This window comes from Eulemur rufifrons, chromosome 4 (assembly GCF_041146395.1).
Source record: "Eulemur rufifrons isolate Redbay chromosome 4, OSU_ERuf_1, whole genome shotgun sequence".
NCBI classification, from domain to species: domain Eukaryota; kingdom Metazoa; phylum Chordata; class Mammalia; order Primates; family Lemuridae; genus Eulemur; species Eulemur rufifrons.
This window is the reverse complement of record NC_090986.1, coordinates 5,143,643-5,167,843: the sequence shown is the minus strand read 5'-3', so window position 1 is coordinate 5,167,843 and position 24,201 is coordinate 5,143,643. Positions and strand designations below refer to the sequence as shown.

Genomic DNA, 24,201 nt, shown 5'->3' with positions numbered 1-24,201 from the left:
CAGCCTGAGCAAGAACGAGACCCCCGTCTCTACTAAAAATAGACCCCATCTCTACAGGCGAGGTGGTGTGCACCTGTAGTCCCAGCTACTCAGGAGGCTGAGGCAGGAGGATCAGTTAAACCCAGGAGTTTGAGGTTGCTGTGAGCTATGATGGCACCATTGCACTCTAGCCAGGTGACAGAGTGAGACTGTCTCAAATAAATGGAAGGAAGGAAGGGAGGGAGGACATTGCATGGTGCATCAAATTTTACTTTTGATCCATTGCTGTCTAGATAAAGCCCTCCCATTGGCCCCTTTATTGTACGTTAGCACTGATAATTGAGTCTCTCCGATACATGAAGTGCCACGTGTTAAATCCTGTGAGTAACTGAATCAGACAAAAGCTGACCTCCCCGTTGAGTCTGAGCCCCTCACCCCTCACGGGCCATTCTGTCTTTCCCAAATAGCCTCTTGAGAGCTCCCTTCACATCCTTGTTCCTCAAAGTGTAGATGAGGGGGTTGAGCGTGGGGGTCACCACTGTATAGAAAAGAGTTAGGAATTTCCCTCCCTTCTGGGAAAAATGGCTCCGGGGCTGGATGTAGACAGAAGTGACACTGCAGTAGAAGAGGAAGACGACCACCAGGTGGGAAGAGCAGGTGCGGAAGGCCTTGCTCCTCCCCTCGCGGGACTGGATGGTCAGCACCGCCTGGGTGATGCGGCCGTAGGAGACGAGGATGAGCAGGAGCGGCCCCATCAGGAAGACAGCTCCGACCACTGAGGTCTCCAGTTCGTTTACCCGCGTGTCTCCGCAGGCCAGGCGGATCAGTGCAGGGACCTCACAGACAAAGTCATCCACCCGGTGGTGGTGGCAGAAGGGCAGCTTCATGGTGGAGGGGGACTGCACCAAGGTGCCAAAAATCCCACTAGTCCAGACCAGGAACGCCAACTTCTGACACAGGTGTGGGTGCATGATGGCCGCATAGTGCAGGGGTCGGCACACAGCCACGTAGCGGTCGAAGGCCATGACCAGCAGCAGCACACACTCGGCAGCTCCCAGTCCCAGGAAGATGTAGAGTTGAGCTGCACATCCCAGGAAGCTGATGGTCTTGTCCGGGCCCCAGAGGTTGGCCAGCATCTGGGGAATGCAGCTGGTGGTGAAGCAGAGGTCCAGGAAGGAGAGCTGGGCGAGGAAGAAGTACATGGGGGTGTGGAGGCGGGGGTCTGTACGGGACAGGATTATGATGGTGATGTTGCCCGCTAGGGTGACCAGGTAAAACATAGTCACGGCCACAAAGAGGATCTTTTCCAGCCTGGGGTGATCTGAGAAGCCCAAAAGGACGAAGCCATCGAGGATGGTGTCATTGTCCATGTCCAGCACCCACCTGGCATCAAGAAGAGCAACACATCAAGGGGAAAACCATCTGCAGAAGGCAGAGAGAACTGGGATTTGATTTTAGTAAAATTGCCTATTCTGTATTAATATTCTCTCTGCACATTTACTGGCCTTTCCTTCATATCATTTCTTTCTTGGACATTTCACCTGCTCATTTCTTCAGACTCGGGTGACTCTAGCAAAATGCTACAAAGCTAGAATATAGTAGGTGACCCTTTCTATCTTTTTGGCAATAGCATTACTTGATTCTTCTACCCTTTTCTTTAGAATCAAAGCTACCCTTTCATTTCTGCTTAAGTGACTTCAGGTTAACAGTTGTGTTTTCCAGTTCAAAAAAACAAAAACAAAACCAAAACACTAATTTTACTTCTGTTGTCAACCTGAGTCATATCCACCTCTTTCCTACTGAGCAGAATTCTTCATCTAATGCTGGGTCACTCAGTGACATTTTCATCAAGAAGCAGCGATGGAGTCACCACGATCTCATGAGCTGACGTTGCACTGCTCTTGAGTCTCCCGTTTGCTGTTGTGGCAGAAATTGCAGCAAGCGGCCACTCAGCTGCTCTCTGCCCGCATCGGCAAAAGCCTAGGTTAGTTGATCTTCCACAGAAAATTTTAATTTACTAGATGTGCTTGTCCTATCTTGCCCTCAACTCCATGGAGTTGGCTATGGTTTTTCTAATAATGTCTGTGAGTCTCAAAACCTCCTATGTGATTGAGTTTCAAAATTGCTTCAGGACCTTCTCAAGCTGCCTGCACACCCTGCTGACTTCATGCTTCCTTTGGTGGGCTGCGACCCACGTGAGAACGTCTGCAGGTATGAGGCGCTGTTACTATTGGTAATTTGTTATTACCAATGGTCGCATTTGGTCGAGCTGGGTTTTAAAATAAAGCCATGGACACGCTCCTCTGTTCATGGCAGATCTTTCCTCTGTAAGCAGCCCTGGCTTGTCCAGTGGACTGGGCCCCGGACCTAAATCCCACCAAGTCCCTGAGGCACTGGCTGTGGGGGTCCTCAGGAGGCTGGTCCCTGCCCTTCTTGCGCCATCTTTCTACTTGAACTCATCTTGGTAGACCATGGAAAACCCCAGTCAAGACCTAAATAAACCACAGGGAGAAGAGCAGAGAACCCAGGCCCATGCCTTGTCGGGCCAGACACATTTAGCAAAGAGCAGAATAACAACAGAGAGGTAGACGTGGAGGGAAGGGCACGGTCTCACCTAGATTTTGTGCACGTTGCCCATTTGGGGGGACCAGGAAGTATGTCTGTGTCGAGCACTATGGATGTGATGATACGAGGCTAGGGCAGGGGGGAAACAGTGAAGCGCAGAACACCCCTCCTTGCTGCTCTCTGTGGAACATGCACCCTGAGCCCCCCTCCAGATTCTCCCGTCTGTTGCTGGCAGCGCTCCCGGGCCCCTTCCTTTCTGCCGCCCACTCCCTCACACTGCAGTGCCAGCCTCCCTCAGTCAGGGACGCTGCAGCAGGCCCTGATGTCACACAGCTCCTCTGGGGACACCTTTCTGCCATCCTCCTCCTGGTTCAGGACTGACGTTTACAGGCTGTCTTCCCATAATGCAAATTTAGCATAATTAGCTAAACAATCATAACTAGGTCTCTCTTTGCACCCTGCTCAATGATTGCTGGCTCGTCCCCAACTCTGGACGCCTCGCACAGCCACCGCACTTGCGCCGCCTCTCGGAACGTGCTCGCGCCTCCCTCCAGTCGCCTGGCTGGTTTGCACCGTCCGTCCCGTCCAGCCTCTGGCCACTCTGGTCGCCACGCCTCTGTGGTGTCTGCCTGCCCCGAAGGCCTTATGATAATTGGTTTTATATCAGTTCCTCGGCATTTAGGGAAATGTTATCCTGGCTGCCACCTAACGATTTAATATGATACATTTAAGTTTCTCTCCCCATCTACATTCCAAATACTAGGACTGAAAATAATTTTTCAGCTTGTTTGTGTCATCCATGCTTACCTGTTACAGTTCTTTGTTACTAGATATTCAATAATTTAAAAAATAAGCACGTCTTATTCACACTTATTCATCCAATTTCATGCTGGATCGTATTTTCACTCTTATGTGAGAATGATCTATGCTGTTCTCCTGCAAATGGCCACACTAGGTGTTGCCCCACCGTGGCAAATCCTGGGCACTGGAAGCTCCAAGCAAATGCCAGCCTGCTCTGCTCATTAACTGCAGACACCGATTTCTCAGGCTTCCGAAAACACAGAGAACCTTCGGTCTGAACTGGGAAAACACACATGCTGGTCCTGATGGATACCTTTGAGTAAGAAGGATGTGATGTCTGTGCGTGGGATTTTTAATTCCTTGAGGCAGGCGTCTCGCTTTATTCACTGCAGTCCCCCTGGAAGGGCCTCGCTCGGGCAGGGCACCCGGCAAACACTTCCTGATCCTCAGCTTCAGCCGGACAGTCGCCATCTCTGCCACCGCCTTCCGCTCCGCAGTGCGGGCGTGACAGCAGTAATGTTCCTCTTACTTTTTAGTAATAACCAGAAATAAAGTCAATATCATTGAATTATTGTTCAATATTTTTGAACAATATATTTTGAATAATTTTGAACAAAGTCAACCATTGACTTTCAGCTGATATAATTGACTTCCTGGTCACCCTCTGCAACCTCAAAACAATCCTTATGATGCATTTTATAACAATATTATCATTATGCTACAAGAGGAGGTTTGTGCTTTGTTTCATTCTGTCATTACTCTCTGGTCTGTGAGCACTTCTGGTGGGAAAGGGTTCCCTATGTAGAGCTACAAGACGAATCTGGAAGATACTAGCACAACGTGGTATCGTGGAAGAGCAGGGAGAGACGAGGAAGTTTCTGGGCCATACTCCAGCACAGCGATCACCAACCTTTTTGGCACCAGGGACTGTTTTCATGGAAGACAATTTTTCCACAGACCAGGGATAGGGGGTGGTTGCGGGATGATTCACATTTATTGTGTACTATATTTCTATTTTTTTTTTTTTTTTTTTTTTTTTTTTTTTTTTGTTGAGACAGAGTCTCACTTTGTTGCCCAGGCTAGAGTGAGTGCCGTGGCGTCAGCTTAGCTCACAGCAACCTCAGACTCCTCGGCTTAAGCGATCCTACTGCCTCAGCCTCCCGAGTAGCTGGGACTACAGGCATGCGCCACTATGCCCGGCTAATTTTTTCTATATAGATTTTTAGTTGTCCATATAATGTCTTTCCATTTTTAGTAGAGACGGGGTCTCGCTCAGGCTGGTCTCGAACTCCTGACCTTGAGCAATCCACCCGCCTCGGCCTCCCAGAGTGCTAGGATTACAGGCGTGAGCCACCGCGCCCGGCCTATATTTCTATTATTATTACATTGTAATACATAATGAAATAATTATACAACTCACCATAGGTTGGGACCCCTGTTCTAGCAGGGACATGGCAAAGTAGGTGAAATTTTGGGGGGTGGCTTCTTCCCTCCCTTTCCCATATTCCTGATTCTTCAGCAAAAGATCCCTTAATCTGGATTATCTGTGTTCCCTTGTGCCTCTGGGTTTTTTCTTTTTGATCTAATAATGACATTGGTAAGTGCCTCCATTGCTCATGGGAGCAGCCTCTACCGGGAGGTGTCACGAGGTGTCCCACTTTGCTTCTGAGCAGGTGCAGCTCACAGTGGCTGCACGCACAAGCTCTGTTTTCTCCAGCACTATTCATTTATTTGAAGGATGTTCATTTGGCAGATAGTCTCTGATTTTCTACATTTCTAAACAAACGGGCTCCTTCTAGCCCGAGAATTATATTATTCTGTAAACCCTGGTCATCACACTGCAAGTTCAGGAGCTGTCGTCCATTATTTGTGCTGTGACATCTTTTCTATGGTAGAATGTCCCCAAGTAGACTCTGTTTGCTTCTCACTGCTGGGCTGCATTCGTGCCCGTATCGTTTCACAGCTGCGGTGACCCTTCCAGGCCAAGTGTTACCCACTCACAGGAATCCCCCCAACACTGGCTAATAAGTCTACATGTCATTACAGGCCCAAAGACCTGGGAGATTTTTTCTTTTCCTTTTTCTTACCAGCAACCACGTTTTGTCCAGGACACTCTCAAGTGAGCAAATGTGTGCACACTCGCCATGGAGAATGTGCCGTTAGGTAATGACATGTCTGGTGCTCACCGCGGCACGTGCTGGAGGAGACAGCGCAGAAGTTCAGGGAGGCAACAACAGACTGTGAGGGGCAGAGGCGGACTGACTGTATCACCCCTCTGGGTCCCAGCTGCCACAGCATAGCAACTGGGGACCCTCTTTCGCTGGTTTCTTGCATCCTCTGAAAACCCACCTTTAGCTCTTCTCCACATCTTCTGCATGGCCTGCAGAGGTGATGACGCTTAGGAGAACTGTCAGAACACGGCAGCGTGAAAAACACCAGCCAATCTTAAGGCCCGTTATTGCCAGCCGCGCTGGGCTCATTCTTGGTGTGTTAACATCTCTACTGTTTATTTTGAAAAAATAATCTAATGTGAAATGGATATAAAGCAGTAACACAGGAATCATAAGACTGTGGTTATACAGGTAAACTGTCTCTATTATGATGAACTTCTGGTCCTAAGACCAGCTAATGAATTAGTAATACAAATGTTCAGAATGATTACTGAAGTTGTTGGTTTCTAGAGGTTTTCTCCATCTCACCCTCCAAACCCAGGCAAAGATATGCACATCTGTGGCAGAATTTACCACCAGTACCAAAGACTGTCATTCCCACTGGCTTCTGTTCTTTCAGAAGAGAGTCCTTGCTTCCATCCCAGGCTAACTTCCCTGCCTTCCAGTGCCCTAAGCATTGTGTTTGAACTTCCCTTCCTCAGAATGCATAAAACATTTCTGATTATCATCATTAGTATTTACCATAATGGCCTTGCTCATATTGTCCTCTCTGCCCGGAGTATGTTCCCTTCCCCTCTCAATCTACCATACCATGCTTGTTGTCAGTGGTATCACTCAGGATCCTGCTTCCTTCTCAGATGCATTTTATAGTGTTTCAAACCAGGTTTGGCCACAGCATGAGCAGGAGGGCAGTTGACTCACCTCCAGGACACCACGGTGCTTGAAGGAGGACTGAGATTAGAAAGCTGCTTTATTAGCATCCTGGGCTGCAGAATTCAGGGTAACATGGCCCCAACTTGCTCTTTCAGGAGCCCTGGAAATTTCCTGTGTATTGCAGGAAGATTTAGCTTGCTGAGACTGATGAGGCCGTTGGGACCCCTTCCCAGGTGCAAATTAACCTCCAGTCTGATTGCCTTGTGCAGTGGGCTCTTAGTCTCCCCGGGATCTAACAATACCTGCTGAGCTATTAGAGCTGGGAGACCCATGGGAATGTCCCACGAAGGACTTGGCTCCCGTCTTTCTGAGCTGCTTAACCACTGCAGTGACTATAAGGCTCAATAAATCCATCAATCTTTGGAGACCTCTCCTGGTTTCATTCCTGTGCTTGCTTCTGGTCAGGTGTTTGGATTCAAGCTGTTGTGGTTTCTTCCTCATAGAAAAAAAAAAGGCATTCAGAAAAGACTTTGAGATCCAGGGAAAAGGATATCTTATTTTTCATTGATTCTAAACTCTATGTGTTCTTACAGAAAAAATCCATATGTACTGCTGGATCCTGTAAGTAGGATAGTCAGACTTCCTCATTCTGCCTCCATTGTGTGTTCCTTCGGCAGCCATTGTTACGGCTTTGTGTCCGTGTGTAAATAAGAACACACATAAGATCAAAGATGTGCGTCTTCCCAAAGGTGGAGAGAGAATGGTAGACTGGAAACCCTCAAGGGGAGAAGATCTGTTCTTAGGTTTTCTGTTTTTACTCCCGCTTACCAGTGCAAAGGCAAATATATATATATATATATATAAAAATATATATAAATATGCCACATTATGCAAGAGGGGCACCATTGCGTTTTGTAAAAGCACAAAAATATTTTCCAAGTTCTCACCTCAAGTCACTTATGAGTTAGCTACAGAAACTTGAGAACATCTCCTCGCCTTTTTAGACACTCAGTTTCCTCTTCTTTAACACTCTGGCCTTGGATGGGAGAATTTCCTGTACCTGGCCATCACTCTATCGTCTCTGATTTGTTATGGCTACAATATCAAGTAAATTAGTAGCAATGACAGTACTAGGAACACATCTGCTTGACTGTGAGATGAAAATATATCTGACTAGCAAATGCATATTTTGGTGCCGTTCGTGTAACAGGAGTTTCTGCCTTTACACAGGAGACGCAGAAGTCACCGTCACCCTTGCTGTTTCCACCTGCTACCCCACCACGTGCTCATCTGGTTATGTGAAGATATTTAGGGCCAGGGTGCTATGAAAAATTTCTCTCATCCACAAAATTGTGATAGCATAGGCAAAGTGATCATTCATGACATTTTATATGGTTCTCACTTATGAAATTTCCTGTTTTTGCCTCCCGTTGGGTCCCTCTGCCCCCACAGAGTTGCCCTGGGTTTTCGGTGGGGCCTACCCGGGGACGGCACGTACACCCAAGCTTAACACCCTGACCCTGGGCCCCACAAAGGGAGACCTGAGCCCTCCTTTCTTGGTGAAAGGACCATCCACCTCACCCTGCTTTCTTTCCTCTCTTGTCCTTGCTCAGTGCAGACGGCCACTGGCCTTGGGAAGCGCTGTACATGCCGACGTTGAAATGAGAGCGCGGGCGGTCCAGGCAATGGGAGAACTCCCCCTTTTAGAGGCCCGTTGATAGCTTCTGCCTTGGAGTGTGTTATTCGTCACTGCAGAGGCTGCTTCAGGACAAATGAGGCCCAAGTTGGGACAGGCACCGGGGTCTTTGAGGCACAGTTAGAGGGTGTCTTGTGCTTAAAACCCTAGTGCCATGGAGTGAGGAGGAAGGTGCGTTTATGATACACTCTATTTCACGCCATGGTCTGGGGGATTCCTCACAATCCCTGGTGGGTCCATGTCTGTTGCAGGAGAACCAGCCATGCCAACCTTTCATCACATCTGTGATGCTAAGATCCAGTAGCAAGCGGCACTAATCTGTCACTCAGAATTCCACTCTGTGAACCCACGGGGAACACTTCCTGAATGCCCCACCACTGGGAAGCCCGTGCACCCTTTGAGCATCTTGTTTGCTCTTAGTTTTTGTCCTTGTGAGTCTTTGACTGTTGCCTCCTCTGTTCTCTGGCTGCTGTGAACAGAAAGTCTTTCTTATGGCCCATAAATGTTGTTGTTGTTTAATTGTGAAGTAGTGTGTCTCATTCTTCCTCATAAGATGGGATAGTCCGTATCTTTTTAGTTCGGCCCCTTCAGAGAGGCTTTCTCTGATTACCTTAACTGAAGTGGTCTCATCTGAATACTTCCACATTTAAACAAATTATTTTATTACTTTTTTAAAGCTGAAAAATAAAAATTGCATATATTTATGATGTACAACATGATTTTTTGAAATATGTATACATTGTGGAATGTTAACTAAAGCAATTAGCATATGCATTACCTCACATACTTATTTTTTGTGGTGAGAACACTTAAAGTCTATTCTCATAGTGATTTTCACGTGTACAATACATTGTTCCTAACTATAGTCACCGTGTTCTGCGACAGATCTCCTGAACTTATTCCTCCCGTCTAATCGAAACTTTGTATTCTTTGAGCAACATCTCCCTGGCCTTCCAGTCTCTAGTAGCCGCCATCCTACTTTCTGCTTCTTTGAGTCCGACTCTTTTAGATTCCACAGATAGGTGATATCATGTGGTATTTGTCTCTCTGCACCTGGCTTATTTCACTTAACATAATGTCCTCCAGGTTCACTCACGTTGTCACAAATGACAGCATTTCCTCTTTTTAAAGGCTGGATGCTGTTTCATGGTGTATATACACTGCACTTTCTTTTTTTTTTTTTTATTTATTTTATTTTTTTTTATTTCATCTTGTTATGGGGGATACAGAATTTCAGGTTACATACGTTGCTCCTGTTCCGCCTTTCTCCCCAAGCCAGAGCTCCAGACGTGTCTGTTCCCCAGGTCGTGCGCATTGCACCCATCATGTAGGTATATATCCCTCCCTTCCCCACCCCCCTTCCCGAGTCAGCACCTTCAAGTGTTACCACTCCCCAAACGGTGCACAATGCACTCATTGTGTAGGCATACCCCCATCCCCTCCCCCGCCCCCCACCTCAGTCTGACATCCAATTGGTGTTGTTCCCAGATGTGTATTTAGGTGATGATCAGGGGAACCAATTTTCTGGTGAGTACATGTGATGCTTGTTTTTCCATTCTTGGGATACTTCACTTAATATAATGGGTTCCAATTCTCTCCAGGAGAACCATAGAGATGTCGTATCTTCATCATTCCTTATAGCTGAGTAATATTCCATGGTATACATATACCACAGCTTACTAATCCAATCATGTATTGATGGGCATTTGGGTTGCTTCCACATCTTTGCTATTGTGAATTGTGCTGCTATAAACATTCGGGTACATGTGTCTTTGTTAAAGAATGACCTTTTTTCCTTTGGGTATATGCCCAGTAATGGGATTGCTGGGTCAAATGGCAGGTCTACTTGAATCTGTTTAAGATACCTCCATAATGCTTTCCACAGGGGTTGCACTAGTTTGCAGTCCCACCAGCAGTGTATGAGTGTTCCTGTCTCTCTGCATCCACGCCAACATGTGTTGTTTTGGGAATTTTTGATAAAGGCCATTCTCACTGGGGTTAAGTGATATCTCATTGTGGTTTTGATTTGCATTTCTCTGATGATTAGGGATGTTGAGCATTTTTTCATATGTTTGTTAGCCATTCTTATATCTTCTTTCGAGAAGTTTCTATTCATGTCATTTGCCCACTTTTTGATAGGGTTACTTGATTTTTTCTTGCCGATTTTCCTGAGTTCTAAATAGATTCTTGTTATCAGTCCTTTATCTGATGTGTAGTATGCAAAAATTTGTTCCCATTCTGTAGGTGGTCTGTTTATTCTCTGGACTGTTTCTTTGGCTGACACTGCACTTTCTTGATTTCTTCTTCCATTGACGGACATTTAGGTTGATTCCATACTTTGGCTACTGTGAATAATGTCACAATGAACATATATGTCTTTGACATACTTATCTTAGTTCCTTTGGATATATATACTCAGGAATGGGACTGCTAGATCATATGGTAGTTCTAGTTTATTTATATATTTATTTATTTATTTAATTTTTGAGACAGGGTCTCACCCTGTCACCCAGGCTAGAGTGCAGTGGCACAATCATAGCTCACTGCAGCCTCAAACGTCTGGGCTCAAGTAATCCTCCCACCTCAGTCTCCCAAAAGTGCTGGGATTATAAGAGTGAGCCATCATGCCTGGACAAGCTCCTTTATGTTGCTTATTAACATTTCCATGCTACCATGCAGATTGGCATTAGTGTAATTTTCTGTGTTCTCATATAGCTGAACTCTACTCACGTACACACTGATATTTCTGTTATAGCCCCCCAAAATCAACACAGAAGACTTGGTCGTGTTGTCTCTGATTATTTCAGCAGTAAACAGGGCATACTCCTCTCTCATCTTGGATTTCCAAACCTCAAGAGATGGCAAGAAAGCTGGCACTTTTTTTTGTCTCATCTCCCTTGGTCTCCTTTTCCCCTGTTCCCTGGTTTTGCACTGCAGTATGTTAAAGATGGCTACAAAGCCTTTCTTGGTCCTCCCATTGAGAAGAGGATTTTCTGTCTCCTGAATCTGGAGGGTGTTTGACATGCATTAATTAGTAGAATGTGGTGAAAGTAGCATCTGGTCTTTATGGGAACTATCAATTTACTCTTTGCTTCCTTAGACTGTTCTTGGAATCTAGCTGTGATGCTGAAAGGCAGCCCCTGCTGCCACATGAAGGGACCTTAGAGGATGAGATGTCACATGGAGAGAGGCCAACCCAGACCCCTCACCCAGCTGAACCCAAACAAAGGGAGGGACCCTGCACATGCCACAAGCTGGAGATTCGGTCAATGGAAATCTGCCGAAGTTCCCAACCCAATTATAACACATGCTTTATGTGTTGGAAAATAATTCTCACGGCTAAGAATGGCTTCTTCACTCCACTGAAGCAACGGGCGCTTCAGCCTCAGTGAGGAAAACTCTAGGGGTGTCGGTAATCACAGGTAATGGAAAATTACCATAAAATATTTCAGAGTACTGCCTCACTGCATGTGTTTTCCTCAAGATTCAGTCCTTGACATTTTTCTTTCTCTATAGATTTAAAAAGATTATTTGGGTAAAACACATGTAACGTGAGATCTATTTTCTAACAAATTTTAAGTGTACATACTGCATTAACTATAAGCACAATGTTGTACACCAGATCTCTAGAACTTTTTATCTTGCATGACTAAAAATCTATACCTGCTGAACATAGACTCATCACTTCCTCCTTCCTCCAGCCCCTGGCAAACACTATTTTACTTTCTGCTTCTATGAGTTTAAACTGGGGTTCTTTTTTTAATTTAAGAAAATTTTTTAGAAATGGTGTCTTGCTCTGTCACCTAAGCTAGAATGCAGTGGCACAATCATAGTATATTGCAGCCTCAAACTCCTGGGTTCAAGCAATCCTCCCGTCTTAGCCTCTGAAGTAGCTGGGAATACAGGTATGTGCCACCATACCTGGCTATTTTTTTCATTCTTTTTTTTTTAGAGAAAGGGTCTCACTATGTTGTCCAGGCTGGTCTTGAGCTCTTGGGCTCAAGCTATCCTCCTGTCTCAGCCTTTCCAGTATCTGGGACTACGTACTCTTCTGGACACTGATTTAGGCAAAGAATTCATGACTAAGATCTCAAAAACACAGACAACAAAAATAAAAATAGACAAATAGGACTTAATTAAACCAAAAAGCTTCTGCACAGCAAAAGAAATAATCAACAGAGTGAACAGATAACCTGAGGAATGGGAGAAAATATTTGCAAACTATGTATTCAACAGGGGACTAAAATTCAGAATATACAAAACACTCAAGCAACTCAACAACAAAAAAAACCCCAAATAATACTATTGAAAAGTGGGCAAAAGACATGAATAGAAATTTTTCAAAAGAAGAAACACAAATGCCCAAAAAGCATATGAAAAGATCCTCAACATCATTAATCATCAGAGAAATGCAAATTAAAACCACAATGAGATATCATCTTACACCAGTCAGAATGCCTATTATTAAAATGACAAAAAAAGACAGATGTTGGCAAGGATGTGGAGAAAAAGGAGCACTATGCACTACTGGTGGGAATGTAAATTAGTACAACCTCTTTGGAAAACCAGAACTATAATTTGATCCAGCAATCCTACTACTGGGCATATACCCAAAGGAAAAGAAATCGTTCTATCAAAAAGATGCCTGCGCTCATGTGTTTATAACAAAGATAAGGAATAAACCTAAGTATCCATCAATGGATGATTGGATAAAGAAAATGTGAAAGATATATATATATATATATATACACACACACAAAATGGAATACTTTTTTAGCCACAAAAAATAAAATCATGTCTTAAGTAAAACAATTCAGAAACATAAAGACAAATACCACGTTCTCACTTATAAGCAGGAGTTAAATAATGTGTACACATGGACACAGAATATGGAATGATAGACAATGGAGACACAAGAGTGGTGGTGTTGGAGCAGGGTGGATGAGGAGAAATTACTTAATAGGTACAGTGTATGTTATTCAGGTGATGGCTACACTACAAGCCATGTAACAAAATTATACTTGTACTCCATAACTCGATACAAATAAAAAAATTGAAAAATAACTATAGTACTATGTTGTGCAATAGATCTCACAAAACTTATTTTTTGTGTCTAATTGAAACTTTGTCCCCTTTGACTAACATCTTTCCGATCTCCCTACCCTCAGCCCCTGGTGCCATCATTCTACTCTCTTCCATAAGATCAACTTTTCAAAATTCCATATATGAGTGGGATTATGCAATATTTGTCTTTTTGCATCTGATATATTTCACTTATCCTAATGTAATCCAGGTTCATCCATGTTGTCGCAAATGACAGGATTTCCTTTTTTGAAAGGCAGAGTGGTAGTCCATTTTGTATATATACCATGTTTTCTTTATCCATTGATGGACACTCAGGTTGCTTCCATATCTTGGCTATTGTGAATAATGCTGCAATGAACACGAGCCTGCCAGTATCTCTTCAACATAGTAGTTTTATTTTCTTTGGATATTTTTATGATGAATTTACCCTTTTACCATTATATCATGTCCTTCTTTGTCTCTTGTGAGAGGTTTTCATTTAAAGTCTATTTTTTTAAATGTAAATATGGCTACCCATGCTCTCTTTTGGTTACCCTTTTTATAAGATTTCTTTTTCATCCTTTCACTTTCAGCCTATGTATGTCCTTATTGTAAAGTGAATCTTTTGTAGATCACATGTGTTTGCATCTTTTTTTTATACCCATTAAGACACTATTTTTCTTTTTATTGGACATTTGGTCCATTTACACTTCAATTAATTATTGATAGGGAAGGACTTACTATTGTCATTTTGTTATAATTGTTTTCTTTCTATCCTACAGCTCCTTTGTCCCTTTTTTCTTCTCTTGCTGCCTTCATTTGTGTTTCATTTATTTTTTGTAGTGACATGCATTGAATCCTTCCTTTTCTGAGGGGATCTTCCATAGGCATTTTCTTTTTGGTTATTGTGTGGCTTATATTAACCCTCTTATAGTTATAACAATCAATTTCAAAGTGCATAGAACCTAACTTGAATTTTATGCAAAAACCATACAAGTTTACTTCCCCAACACTTTATTTTTGATGTCACAAATTACATCTTTTAATATTGTTAAGCCATTAACATATTTTGTAGTTATAATTTTTTTTATACTTTTATCATTTAACACCTATACTGAATTCAAGCGATTTATATCTAATAGTTAAAATATTACAATAATTTGTATTTTCTATATATTTACCTTTACCAGCAATCTTTATATTCTCACATGCTTTTTTGTTGCTGTGTAGCACCTGTTGGTTTCAATTTGAAGGATTCTTTAAAATATTTCTTACAAGGCAGGTCTAGTGATGATGAATTTTTTTGGCTTTTGTTCATCTGGGAAAGTATTTATATCTCATTCATTTTTGAAGGACAATTTTGTCAGATATTGTAATCTTGATTGAATAGTTTTCCCTTTTGGCACTTTGAATGTATCATTCCACTCCCTTCTGGCTGCAAACTTTTTGCTGAGAAATTGGTTTATAGCCTTAAGTGGCTTCCCTTTTATATGACAAGTCACTTCTTTCTAGCTGCTTTCAAAATTCTCTTTTTTGTCTTTGAGTTTTGACAGTTTGTTTATAATATGTCTAGGTGTGGACTTTTTGAGATTAATTGTAGCTGAGGTCCATTGGGTTTCTTGAATGTGAATGTCCATTTCCTTCCCCAGATTTTGGAAGTTCTGGCTATCATTTTTTTCAAATGAGCCTTCCAGCACTTTCTCTCTCTTCCTTTTATTAATTTTATAATGCTTATATGGGTTGTTTTCTGGTGTTCCAAAAGTACCTTGGGCTTTTTTCATTCTTTTTCATTCTTTTTACTCCTCTGACTGTTTACTTTCAAAAGTTTTGTCTTCAAGTTTACTGATTCTTTTTTTTTTTTTTTTTTTTTTTTTTTTGTTGAGACAGAGTCTCACTTTGTTGCCCAGGCTAGAGTGAGTGCCGTGGCGTCAGCTTAGCTCACAGCAACCTCAGACTCCTCGGCTTAAGCGATCCTACTGCCTCAGCCTCCCGAGTAGCTGGGACTACAGGCATGCGCCACTATGCCCGGCTAATTTTTTCTATATAGATTTTTAGTTGTCCATATAATGTCTTTCTATTTTTAGTAGAGACGGGGTCTCGCTAAGGCTGGTCTCGAACTCCTGACCTTGAGCAATCCACCCGCCTCGGCCTCCCAGAGTGCTAGGATTACAGGCGTGAGCCACCGCGCCCGGCCAAGTTTACTGATTCTTTCTTTCCTTGATGAAGTCTGCTTTTGAATGCCCCAATAAATTTTTTATTTCAGTTATTACATTCTTCAGCTCCAAAATTTCTTTTATTAAAAATGTTTTTAATATCTTTTTTGAAACTCTTAATTTTTTATGTGTTGTTTCTCTGTGTTTGTTGAATATTTCTGTGATAGTTATTTTGAAATCTTTGTTAGATAATTTATATGCTTCCTTTTCTTTAGGGTTTGATTTCTGGAGGGTTTTTTTCCACTTTGATTGGGCGATATCCCCCATTTCTTCATGTTCCTTGTAACTTTGTGTTGGTATCCATGCACTTGAAAAAAAAAAATCCATCTCTCCAAGTCTTTATGAACTCACTTGGGACACCTTTACCAATCCGCCTGACTAGAGATTCTGGGGCACTCTCAATCCTTTTTCTGTGGATGTGTCTTCTCTGGACTCATAAATGTAGACTCCTAATTAAAGGAATTTGGTGGTTGCTTTTTTTTTAAGGGATTCATACTTTCTCACTCCCACTGGTATTGGTCAATGGTACCAAAAGTCCTTTGAAGCAGTAGCATGCTGCCCAGCTCTTTTTTTCCCTCAGCAGCCCCTAGGCATCTAGGGTATGTCAGTTCCCATCCACACCCCAAACCAAATGAAATAAGACATGTTCCTTAGGCAGCCCCTTGTAAAGCTGGAAAAAGGCTCCACTCTTATCTTTCCCCCTGAGGGTGACACTTCCAAGCTGGTTCAGCCTCTGTCATCTGTCCTATGGGACATCTAGAGTAGGCCAGCTCCTATCAGTGCTCCATGGCGGGCAAGACAGAAGCCAAATTCTTGGGCACTCCCTCTCCAAATTCAGAATGTTGAGCACATGGTTCAGTCTTCTCTTTTCCTCCCCAGGGATAAGCCAAAAGCTGTGAGTTTCCTCCCACTTGCTTGATGTTATGCCTGGAAGAGAGATGACTGCGAGAGGGCACCATATATTTTTCTACTGGCTTGAATGTGTTTGGTTCCACACTTACACGTGACGCAAGAGCCTCGTAACTGGTTTCCTGTTTCTCACAAAAAGAATTGCCCTACGTGCTGTATGTATTGTTGTTGAATTGGCGCCTCTGTGGGAGGAAGGAGGAACTAGTTCTTCCTATTCTGCCGTCTTGCTGATGTCACTATATAGATTATTATTTAACTTAGATTTTTATTCTTTTATTATGGATATATTGTGGTAAGTTACCAACTGTGATGTTTTTCCAGAAGTAGAAATACTGCTTTAAACTATTCCCTTTCCATAATGTAATGATATTTACCTGAGGAATAGTTGCTATTATTTAATTAGGAAAAGGATGGCACTGAATTATACTCATGGAGGTAAGAGCAACCATCTAAAATGCATTAACCAGTATTTGTTTTTGGTTTTTCCACTGACTTACCTCTACATCGAACCTTGATGCATTATTAAGTTTACACTTTACTTAGCATTATTCCCTACAAAGGTCCTGTGCTTTTTATTATCTAAATTGTCTTTGCCCTGTCTTACTTTCTTGAGCTGTGTTTCCTCTTTGTCCATTATGATGTCTTCTATCCTTTTTTGATCTAATCTACCACATCTCCCCCCCCCCCCCCAGGGGGACTGGAGTAAGTCGCTTGCCCAGCAGGGGGCCTCGAGGGGCCAGGCAGTGGTCCTCCATGTTTTAGGAGACCTCTAATCAAGCAGGTCTCCACACCCACCTTTGGCATCTTTCGATGTGTTGCTCTGACATTGACCCAGGTGGCAGTATTTTAAATAGGAGTTTTTAGCCATTCTCAGAAAGTCTTTCTCCTTTTGAGAAATCCGAGCTCAGTGGGAGTGGTGGTCGTGCCCCTATAGAGGCTCATATTTGCTGTGTAATCTTGATTAGCACAGCTCTCTAAATAGCTCTCTTTTATATATGTAAAACAGAGATTACAAAATACACATTTCTCAGTGATTTTTAGAAATAAAGATCTCAAAGCACAGAAGGTACTCAGTAACTACTTTCTTTTTCACTTTTAACGGCTTTTGTTTTTATTTCCTGCTGCACTAGACCCTGTGCAACAGGTACTGCATGAAGCACTTTTCGTGCATCGCCTCACTCAAAATTGACAGGTGAGGTGCTGCCGTTCCAGCCACGTCTCACAAAACATAGATCCACAGACTGAGCCACGGTGAGTAGTGTGCCTTCAATCCTGCAGCGGAGAAGTTGCTGTGGGATCTGAATTTAGTCACTCATTTGATACGAATTTACATTTGCCTGGCACTGCTTTAGATGCAGCATGGGACAAAACAAACAAACCAAAAAACACAAAAACCTCTACCATTATGGGATGCATATCTTATGAGGACTAGAAAGCACTAAATAAGATTATAAAGAAAAATCATACCGTATGTTTGAAAGTGATATGGAATGTGGTGGATAAAAAGGTAGGGACACTTTTAAAGAAGAAAAAAAAAGCCAGGAGGACTTTCCTTACCACACATTACAATGTGCTAGGAAGCCAAAAAATTACAACTTGGTGATATTGTTGCAAAGATAGGGACACAGACCAATGAAACTGAATAGGTCCAGAAAGTGACCCAATTGCCTGGACATTTGGAAGTATAATTGCTATTAACTGCATGGAGACAGGTTGAGGTGGGTGACACTAGGAGTTTGGAGAAAATCAGATGTGTCCATCTAGACCGATTCCCACCGTTGTTATGCCCGGGTGTGGGTTTCTTTTATCCCAGGGTGGTGCTGGGGCTCCCACACAGCTGGCGCCCGCACTGAGACCTGGCCTGGTCCCCCGAGCCACGCCTGGCCTGGGTCTCCCTCCTGCTGTTATAGCAGGAGCTCAGCTCTCTAGAATATGACCCCAGCAGTGTTGGTGGCAGCTTGCCCCGGCTTTGATTCACTTCAAGCACTCATTTGAAACACTTCCTTCTGGCTCTACACTAGAAGGTTGCCATTTTGACTTTCTAAATAAATCTGGCTTCTATTCCTACCTCATGTGGGACACTTTAAGTTCTTACCATCTCACAGGAGGTCTTTGCAGTTTAGGCACATGATAAATGGCCAATATGATGCCCATGACTTATTTTTCTATGAAGTGAAGAAAATCATCAGGGATTGGGAACAGCATAAAGAGTCAGTGATGGGGCCGGGCGCTGTGGCTCACGCCTGTAATCCTAGCACTCTGGGAAGCCCAGGCGGGTGGATTGTTTGAGCTCAAGAGTTTGAGACCAGCCTGAGCAAGAGCGAGACCCCGTCTCTACTAAAAATAGAAAGAAATTAGCTGGACAACTAAAATACATGTAGAAAAAATTAGCCAGGCATAGTGGCGCATGCCTGTAGTCCCAGCTACTCGGGAGGCTGAGACAGGAGGATCACTTGAGCTCAGGAGTCTGAGGTTGCTGTGAGCTAGGCTGACGCCACGGCACTCACTCTAGCCCGGGCAACAAAGCGAGACTCTGTCTCAAAAAAAAAAAAAAAAAAAAAGAGTCAGTGATGGAATTATCTGACTTTTTTTTTTTTTAATTCTGCTTTCTTGTTCTCAACATTAACAATCACAATCGAGAGAGAAGGAGGTGACATCCCCCAAGTTCTGGCATTGAAGACCTTCTGGGAAGGCAGCAGCCCCAGTGTGTGTCCCCTGAACCAGGACCCCCTTCACCTCCCAACCAGAGCAAAAGGGCAGCCATAAAGCTAAGCAGCCTGAGCCCGAAGTGGGTTTTTTGAGACCTCAGGTCTGCCATGGAGGAAGTTCGTGTTAGGCATTTCCTTCCCCTCTGTGCCTCGTGGAAGCTTAGAGATAAGGATGGAAGAAGCTGAGCTCCTGGAGTCCTCTGGCTTGTTGGAGGGCTAAGCCCAAGACAGGTGTGAACTCCCGGCACAAAGACGGTTTCTGTCTGAAATGGATTTATTGTTTGGAGACCTTGGAGTTCCTGGGATTTAATCTGAGCCCCTTACTCAGGTTTGACCTTCTGCTCAGCAGAGGCATCTGAGATAAGGTGCTCACGGAAGCTTCATGGCCTGCAAGTTAGGGGATGGACCCTCACCTCCCTCTCTCCCCTCTGCTGGGTCACCTGTGCCACTTTATGTCAACAGCAGTTTTCACTCACCTGGCGGCTACGAAGTGTAGTACTGGGTCCTGCGGGGTGCTCCTTACTTCCCTTGTGGTGGGATCCTCTCCCCATGCTCCGTCTGGTTCTCTTTACTTCAAGATACTGCAGTGGGTAAGACGAGACTTCTGGAGTCAGTGTCTGTGGTCAGTGTCTGTCTCTGGTGCGTGGCACAGAGCATCAAAAACTCTTGGAATTTCCGGAGTGATAGGAGTGTCTGTTGGTACTAGTAAAAACACCGTTTACCATACCCGGGTTTATGCTAACATGACTCCTGGTGGACCCTTGAATAGTTACCAGGGAGCGGCTGGCCACAGCAGAAAGATCAAGCACGTGATTGGGGGTTGGAACTTTCAGCTCCGTCTCCTGTCCTCTGGGGAGGGGAAGATGGCTGGAGCCTGAGTTGAATCGTGGGTCAGTGAGTTATGCGATCATGCATAAGTGCAGTGAAGCCCAGGTAAGGTCTCTGGATGTAAGCTCTGCATTCCCCCCGTACACCCACCCACCAAACATCGCCCTATGCATTGCTTCCATTTCACTCTTTTTAAATTGTGTTCTTTACACTAAAATAGTAATTGTAAGTACACTGCTTTCATTGAGTCTATGAGTCATTTTAGGGAATCATCAAACTTGAAGGGTGGTTTGTGGAAAATACCAAATTTCTGGCCAAATCAGTCAGAAGTGTGGGGGGTGCCCAAGACTTGTGACTAGGGTCTGAAGTGGGGCATTTTGGTGGCACTGCACCCCTTAAACCGGTGGGATTTGTGCTAACTCCAGGAGTCAGTGTCAGTACTAAATTGAATTATTGGACACTCAGTTAGTGTTTGGAATGAAGGGGTCTGGGTTCTGCCCTAGGAAAGAAAGAGTATTAACAGTTTGTTCTTTGATTATGAAAGGGCAAACAGTGTCTGTTTTCAAGCCTTGTGATATATTGTTTAGCAGCATTCAGAATTGCCTTAACAGACACGTAATGTAAATTTTAGGAATTATTATCATTCATGCTTCAAATATCAGAATCAATAATGTTTCTGTTGTTGTTCATTCATTTTATTAAGTATCTTTCTGAGCTTTGAACTATGCTACATATTCTAATTAGGGAGTTTTCAGATAAGAGTCATACTCTTTGGCAATTGTGAATAGTGATATCAACATCTAAGTAATATACTGGTTTATCAGGCATGGTCGAGTCATACAACAGAAACCAGATAGGTTGCTTTGACAAAGGGAATTTAGCACAATAAATTGCTAATTAGGAATTAGCTATCTGAAAAGAGAGAGAACAAAACCACGTGGGTTTCATGGAAGTAGTGATTTCACTGAGCAGCTAGGTTGGATTTATTATAGCTTGGACATTTGGAAGAGGGGCCCATGGAATTCAAACCCGCCTCTGAGAAGCGAGAGCTGCGGGACTGACGTTGACATCCCCGAGGGGTACGACGGGCTGGCTCTGAAGGAGTCGGAAGTGGAGTCAGCTGCCGCTTTTGAAGTGCGCAGCGTTTCAGCATGTCACCCCGCTGCCGAAGTGAAGAAGGGTTACTGAGACGGTGCTGAGGCCCAAAGGAAGAAAACCAGGTGGAGTAAGTCTTTCTCTCTTCTCCAACTGGGCAGGCTGACGCTAGGACTTCCAACAGAAGAGTGACAAGCAGCATGTGACAAGCGGAGGACTTAGAGTCCCAGGTCTGCATCACAGAGAGGTGAGCTAGATGTTGAGGGACAATAGCTTCATAGCTGGCGCAGTGGTATTCAGTGTGAAGTGTGGATCTAAACAAACGCTCGTGAGAACCTAGTGCGTGCATTAGGAGATGATTAAGTGAGGGTCAGGAGTAGCGAGTGGGGGAATAAAAAACCTGGGCGAATCTTTGAAACTTCTTTTTTAATTAGTCCAGTAGGGCTTCGTGTAGTAGATAGGACTAGAGGTTAAACAGAAGAAGATGATAATCTCAAGGGTTTCTTTCTTGCTGTGTGTTTTGCACATTATGGAGCGAACAGACATCTTTAGGGAATGAAAAAATGAATACTTATGATGCACTGAGGAGACCGTCTATTCCCAACATCACTTGATACCATTAGTTCAAATGTGGAGAACGTGAAAATGTCCATCTCAGCTATGTTCCATTCTCCTTTTTTTTTTTTTCTAGACAAAGTCTTGCTCTGTTGCCCAGGCTGGAGTGCAGTAGCGTCATCATAGCTCACAGCAACCTCAGACTCCTGGGCTCAAGTGATCCTCTTGCCTCAGCCTTCTGGGTAGCTGGGACTATAGGCATGCGCCACCATGCCTGGCTAATTTTTCCTATTTTGGGGAGAGATGGGGGTCTCACTCTTGTTCAGGCTGGTCTTGAACTCCTGACCTCAAGTGATCCTCCCGCCTCAGCCTCCCAGAGTGCTAGAATTACAGTGCTTGAGCCACTGACCCTAGCCCTCCAAAATATAAAATATTATCCCTGACGCTGTCAGTAAAATAAATACTTCGAGAAATACTATGAACACTTACCTGCACCTCCACACCCAGAATAAAGTGGAAGTAATTAAACTGACATGTTCATATGAAGAAACTTAAGGTGTTTATGCTCATCCACAAGAATTTGGCTATACTTTAAGTAAAATAAAAAATATAGAGTCTTTTTAGTTCGGTATGGTGGCTTGAAGTAGAAGGATTGCTTGATGCCAGGAGTTCAAGACCATCCTGGGCAACAGAGTGAAACCCCATTTCTACAAAAAAGTTAAAAAAAGTAGCCAAGTGTCGTGGCACACACCATTAGTCCCAGCTACTAGGGAGGCTGAGACAGGAGGATCACTTGAGCCCAGGAGTTTGAGGCTACAATGAGCTATGATTGTGCCAATGTACTCCAGCCTGGGAGACGGAGTGAGACCTTGTCTCTAGGAATGTGTGTGTATATATATATATATATATATATATATATATATATAAAATTTCTCATCAACTGGAAAAAAGCTGCATTAGAACTTTATGTTTTGAATCTATCCTTCATTTACATGAGTACAACTGCTTTTATTTTGAATTTTACTCTATGGACATAGGGGAAAATGCCTAATCATATGCGCTTTTAAAAATGTAGGGTTATTTCTTTAAAATATTTTAAGATACACAGGGTTAGAGGTTCTGTCTGTTCTCACAAGTAAGTGGAGAGTGGAAAGTGTATTGAGCAGCTTCCATAAACTGGCAGCATTTTTGACTTCTCCTTAATGACAGCTTCATGATCTAGATTTTTTAAAAATCTATGGTGAAGAACGTGCACTTATTATAAGTTAAATAAAATTATGTTTCAGTTTCATGTTATGTACACTTAGGAATAATGGAAAAGGAAGAAAGAAACTTGCAAAAAGACAAATGGCAGAAAAACAGAAGAACTACATGAAGAGGAAAAGGGGAAGGAATCAGGAAATTAGAAATTAAATAATTCAACAAATACTGAATATCAGGTCCGTTTAAACAATTTTGAAAACGTATGGCCTCTTAGAATTACACTTGTAGAATTGATTTTATTTGTAGATGGAGGATTGTAGGCGTTGCGACTCCACAGGAAGCGAGATGTTTTGGATGGGGATTTTGAGGCTTTCGTGTCTCTCCAAGTCCTTACTGTTTGGTTATTATCCTTAAGAGAAAGGTGCTCTGAGCACATGACACATTTGCTCAGTGCTCATCAGTCAGCGGAGATTGCCACATCTCAGATCTTCATCTTCTGCAGAGCCCCCAGATTTTTGCCAGGAGTCTTCTCAGAGCTCCCTTCACATCTTTATTCCTCAGGGTGTAGATGAAGGGATTGAGGGTAGGGGTGATGATGGAGTAGAAGAGGGAAATGAACTTGCCCTGCTCTTGGGAGTAGCTAGAAGGGGGCTGCAGGTACATGTAGATGGCAGGTAGGTAGAAAAGCGAGACCACCACCAAGTGGGAGGAACAGGTCCCAAAGGCCTTGCGCCGTCCCTTGGATGACCGGATCCTGAGCACAGCACGGGTGATAAAGCCATAGGAGAGGAGGATGAGAGCTAGGGGGACCAGCACAAAGAAGGCCACCAGCACAGCCAGCGTGGCGTCATTCACAGCCGTGTCGGCACACGACAACTTGATCATGGCTGGCACCTCACAGAAGAAGTTGTTCAGCACCTGCCGCCCACAGAAAGGCAACTGCACTGTCAGGACTACCTGAACGAGGGAGTTGCTGAAGCCACTGAGCCAGGCCACAGCCACGAGCTGCTGACAGAGAGTGCGGTGCATGATGACGGCATACCGGAGGGGCTCACAGATGGCCACGTAGCGGTCCAGGGCCATGGCGGCCAAGACAATGCACTCGGTGCATCCCAGCCAGTGGAAAATTGCGTACTGCACTGTGCAGCCCCCGTAGCTGATGGTCTTCTTGGAAGTGCCCATGTTGACTAGCATCTGAGGGACCGTGGTGGCAGTGTAACAGAGGTCCAGGAAGGACAGGTGGCTGAGGAAGATGTACATGGGGCTTTGCAGCTGGGGATCCAGCCGGGAAACCAGGATGATGGCAATGTTCCCTAACATGGCCAGAATGTAGAACACCAAGAGGACCACAAAGAGAGGGAGCTCCAGCCATGGCCTGTCCGAAACGCCCAGGAGGATGAAGTATTTAGGGGGATCCCCCAAGAAGCTCTGGTTGTCACTTCTCATGTTGAGGCATTTTCTGGCACCTGGGACAAATCAAAAAAATTGGAATGGATGGATAACACATGAGAGGGGAATAAGCGATTTCCTCATTCCATGTC

At 43.9% G+C, this 24,201-nt stretch overlaps 2 protein-coding genes across 2 annotated transcripts; both read right to left on the bottom strand.

The window, feature by feature from the left end:
• Nucleotides 1-410: 410 nt before the first annotated feature.
• On the bottom strand, nt 411-8,038 carry LOC138382389 (olfactory receptor 2H2-like). Its single transcript, XM_069466913.1, has 2 exons — nt 7,971-8,038; nt 411-1,362 (listed from the first exon to the last, which is right to left on the bottom strand). Exons 1-2 carry the CDS (start codon nt 8,036-8,038, stop codon nt 411-413), a joined length of 1,020 nt encoding a protein of 339 aa, XP_069323014.1.
• A 15,111-nt stretch (nt 8,039-23,149) lies between these two features.
• LOC138382388 (olfactory receptor 2B11) lies at nt 23,150-24,106 on the bottom strand. The gene has a single exon (XM_069466912.1). The coding sequence runs from the start codon at nt 24,104-24,106 to the stop codon at nt 23,150-23,152; it is 957 nt and encodes a 318-aa protein (XP_069323013.1).
• Between the last annotated feature and the right edge of the window lie 95 nt (nt 24,107-24,201).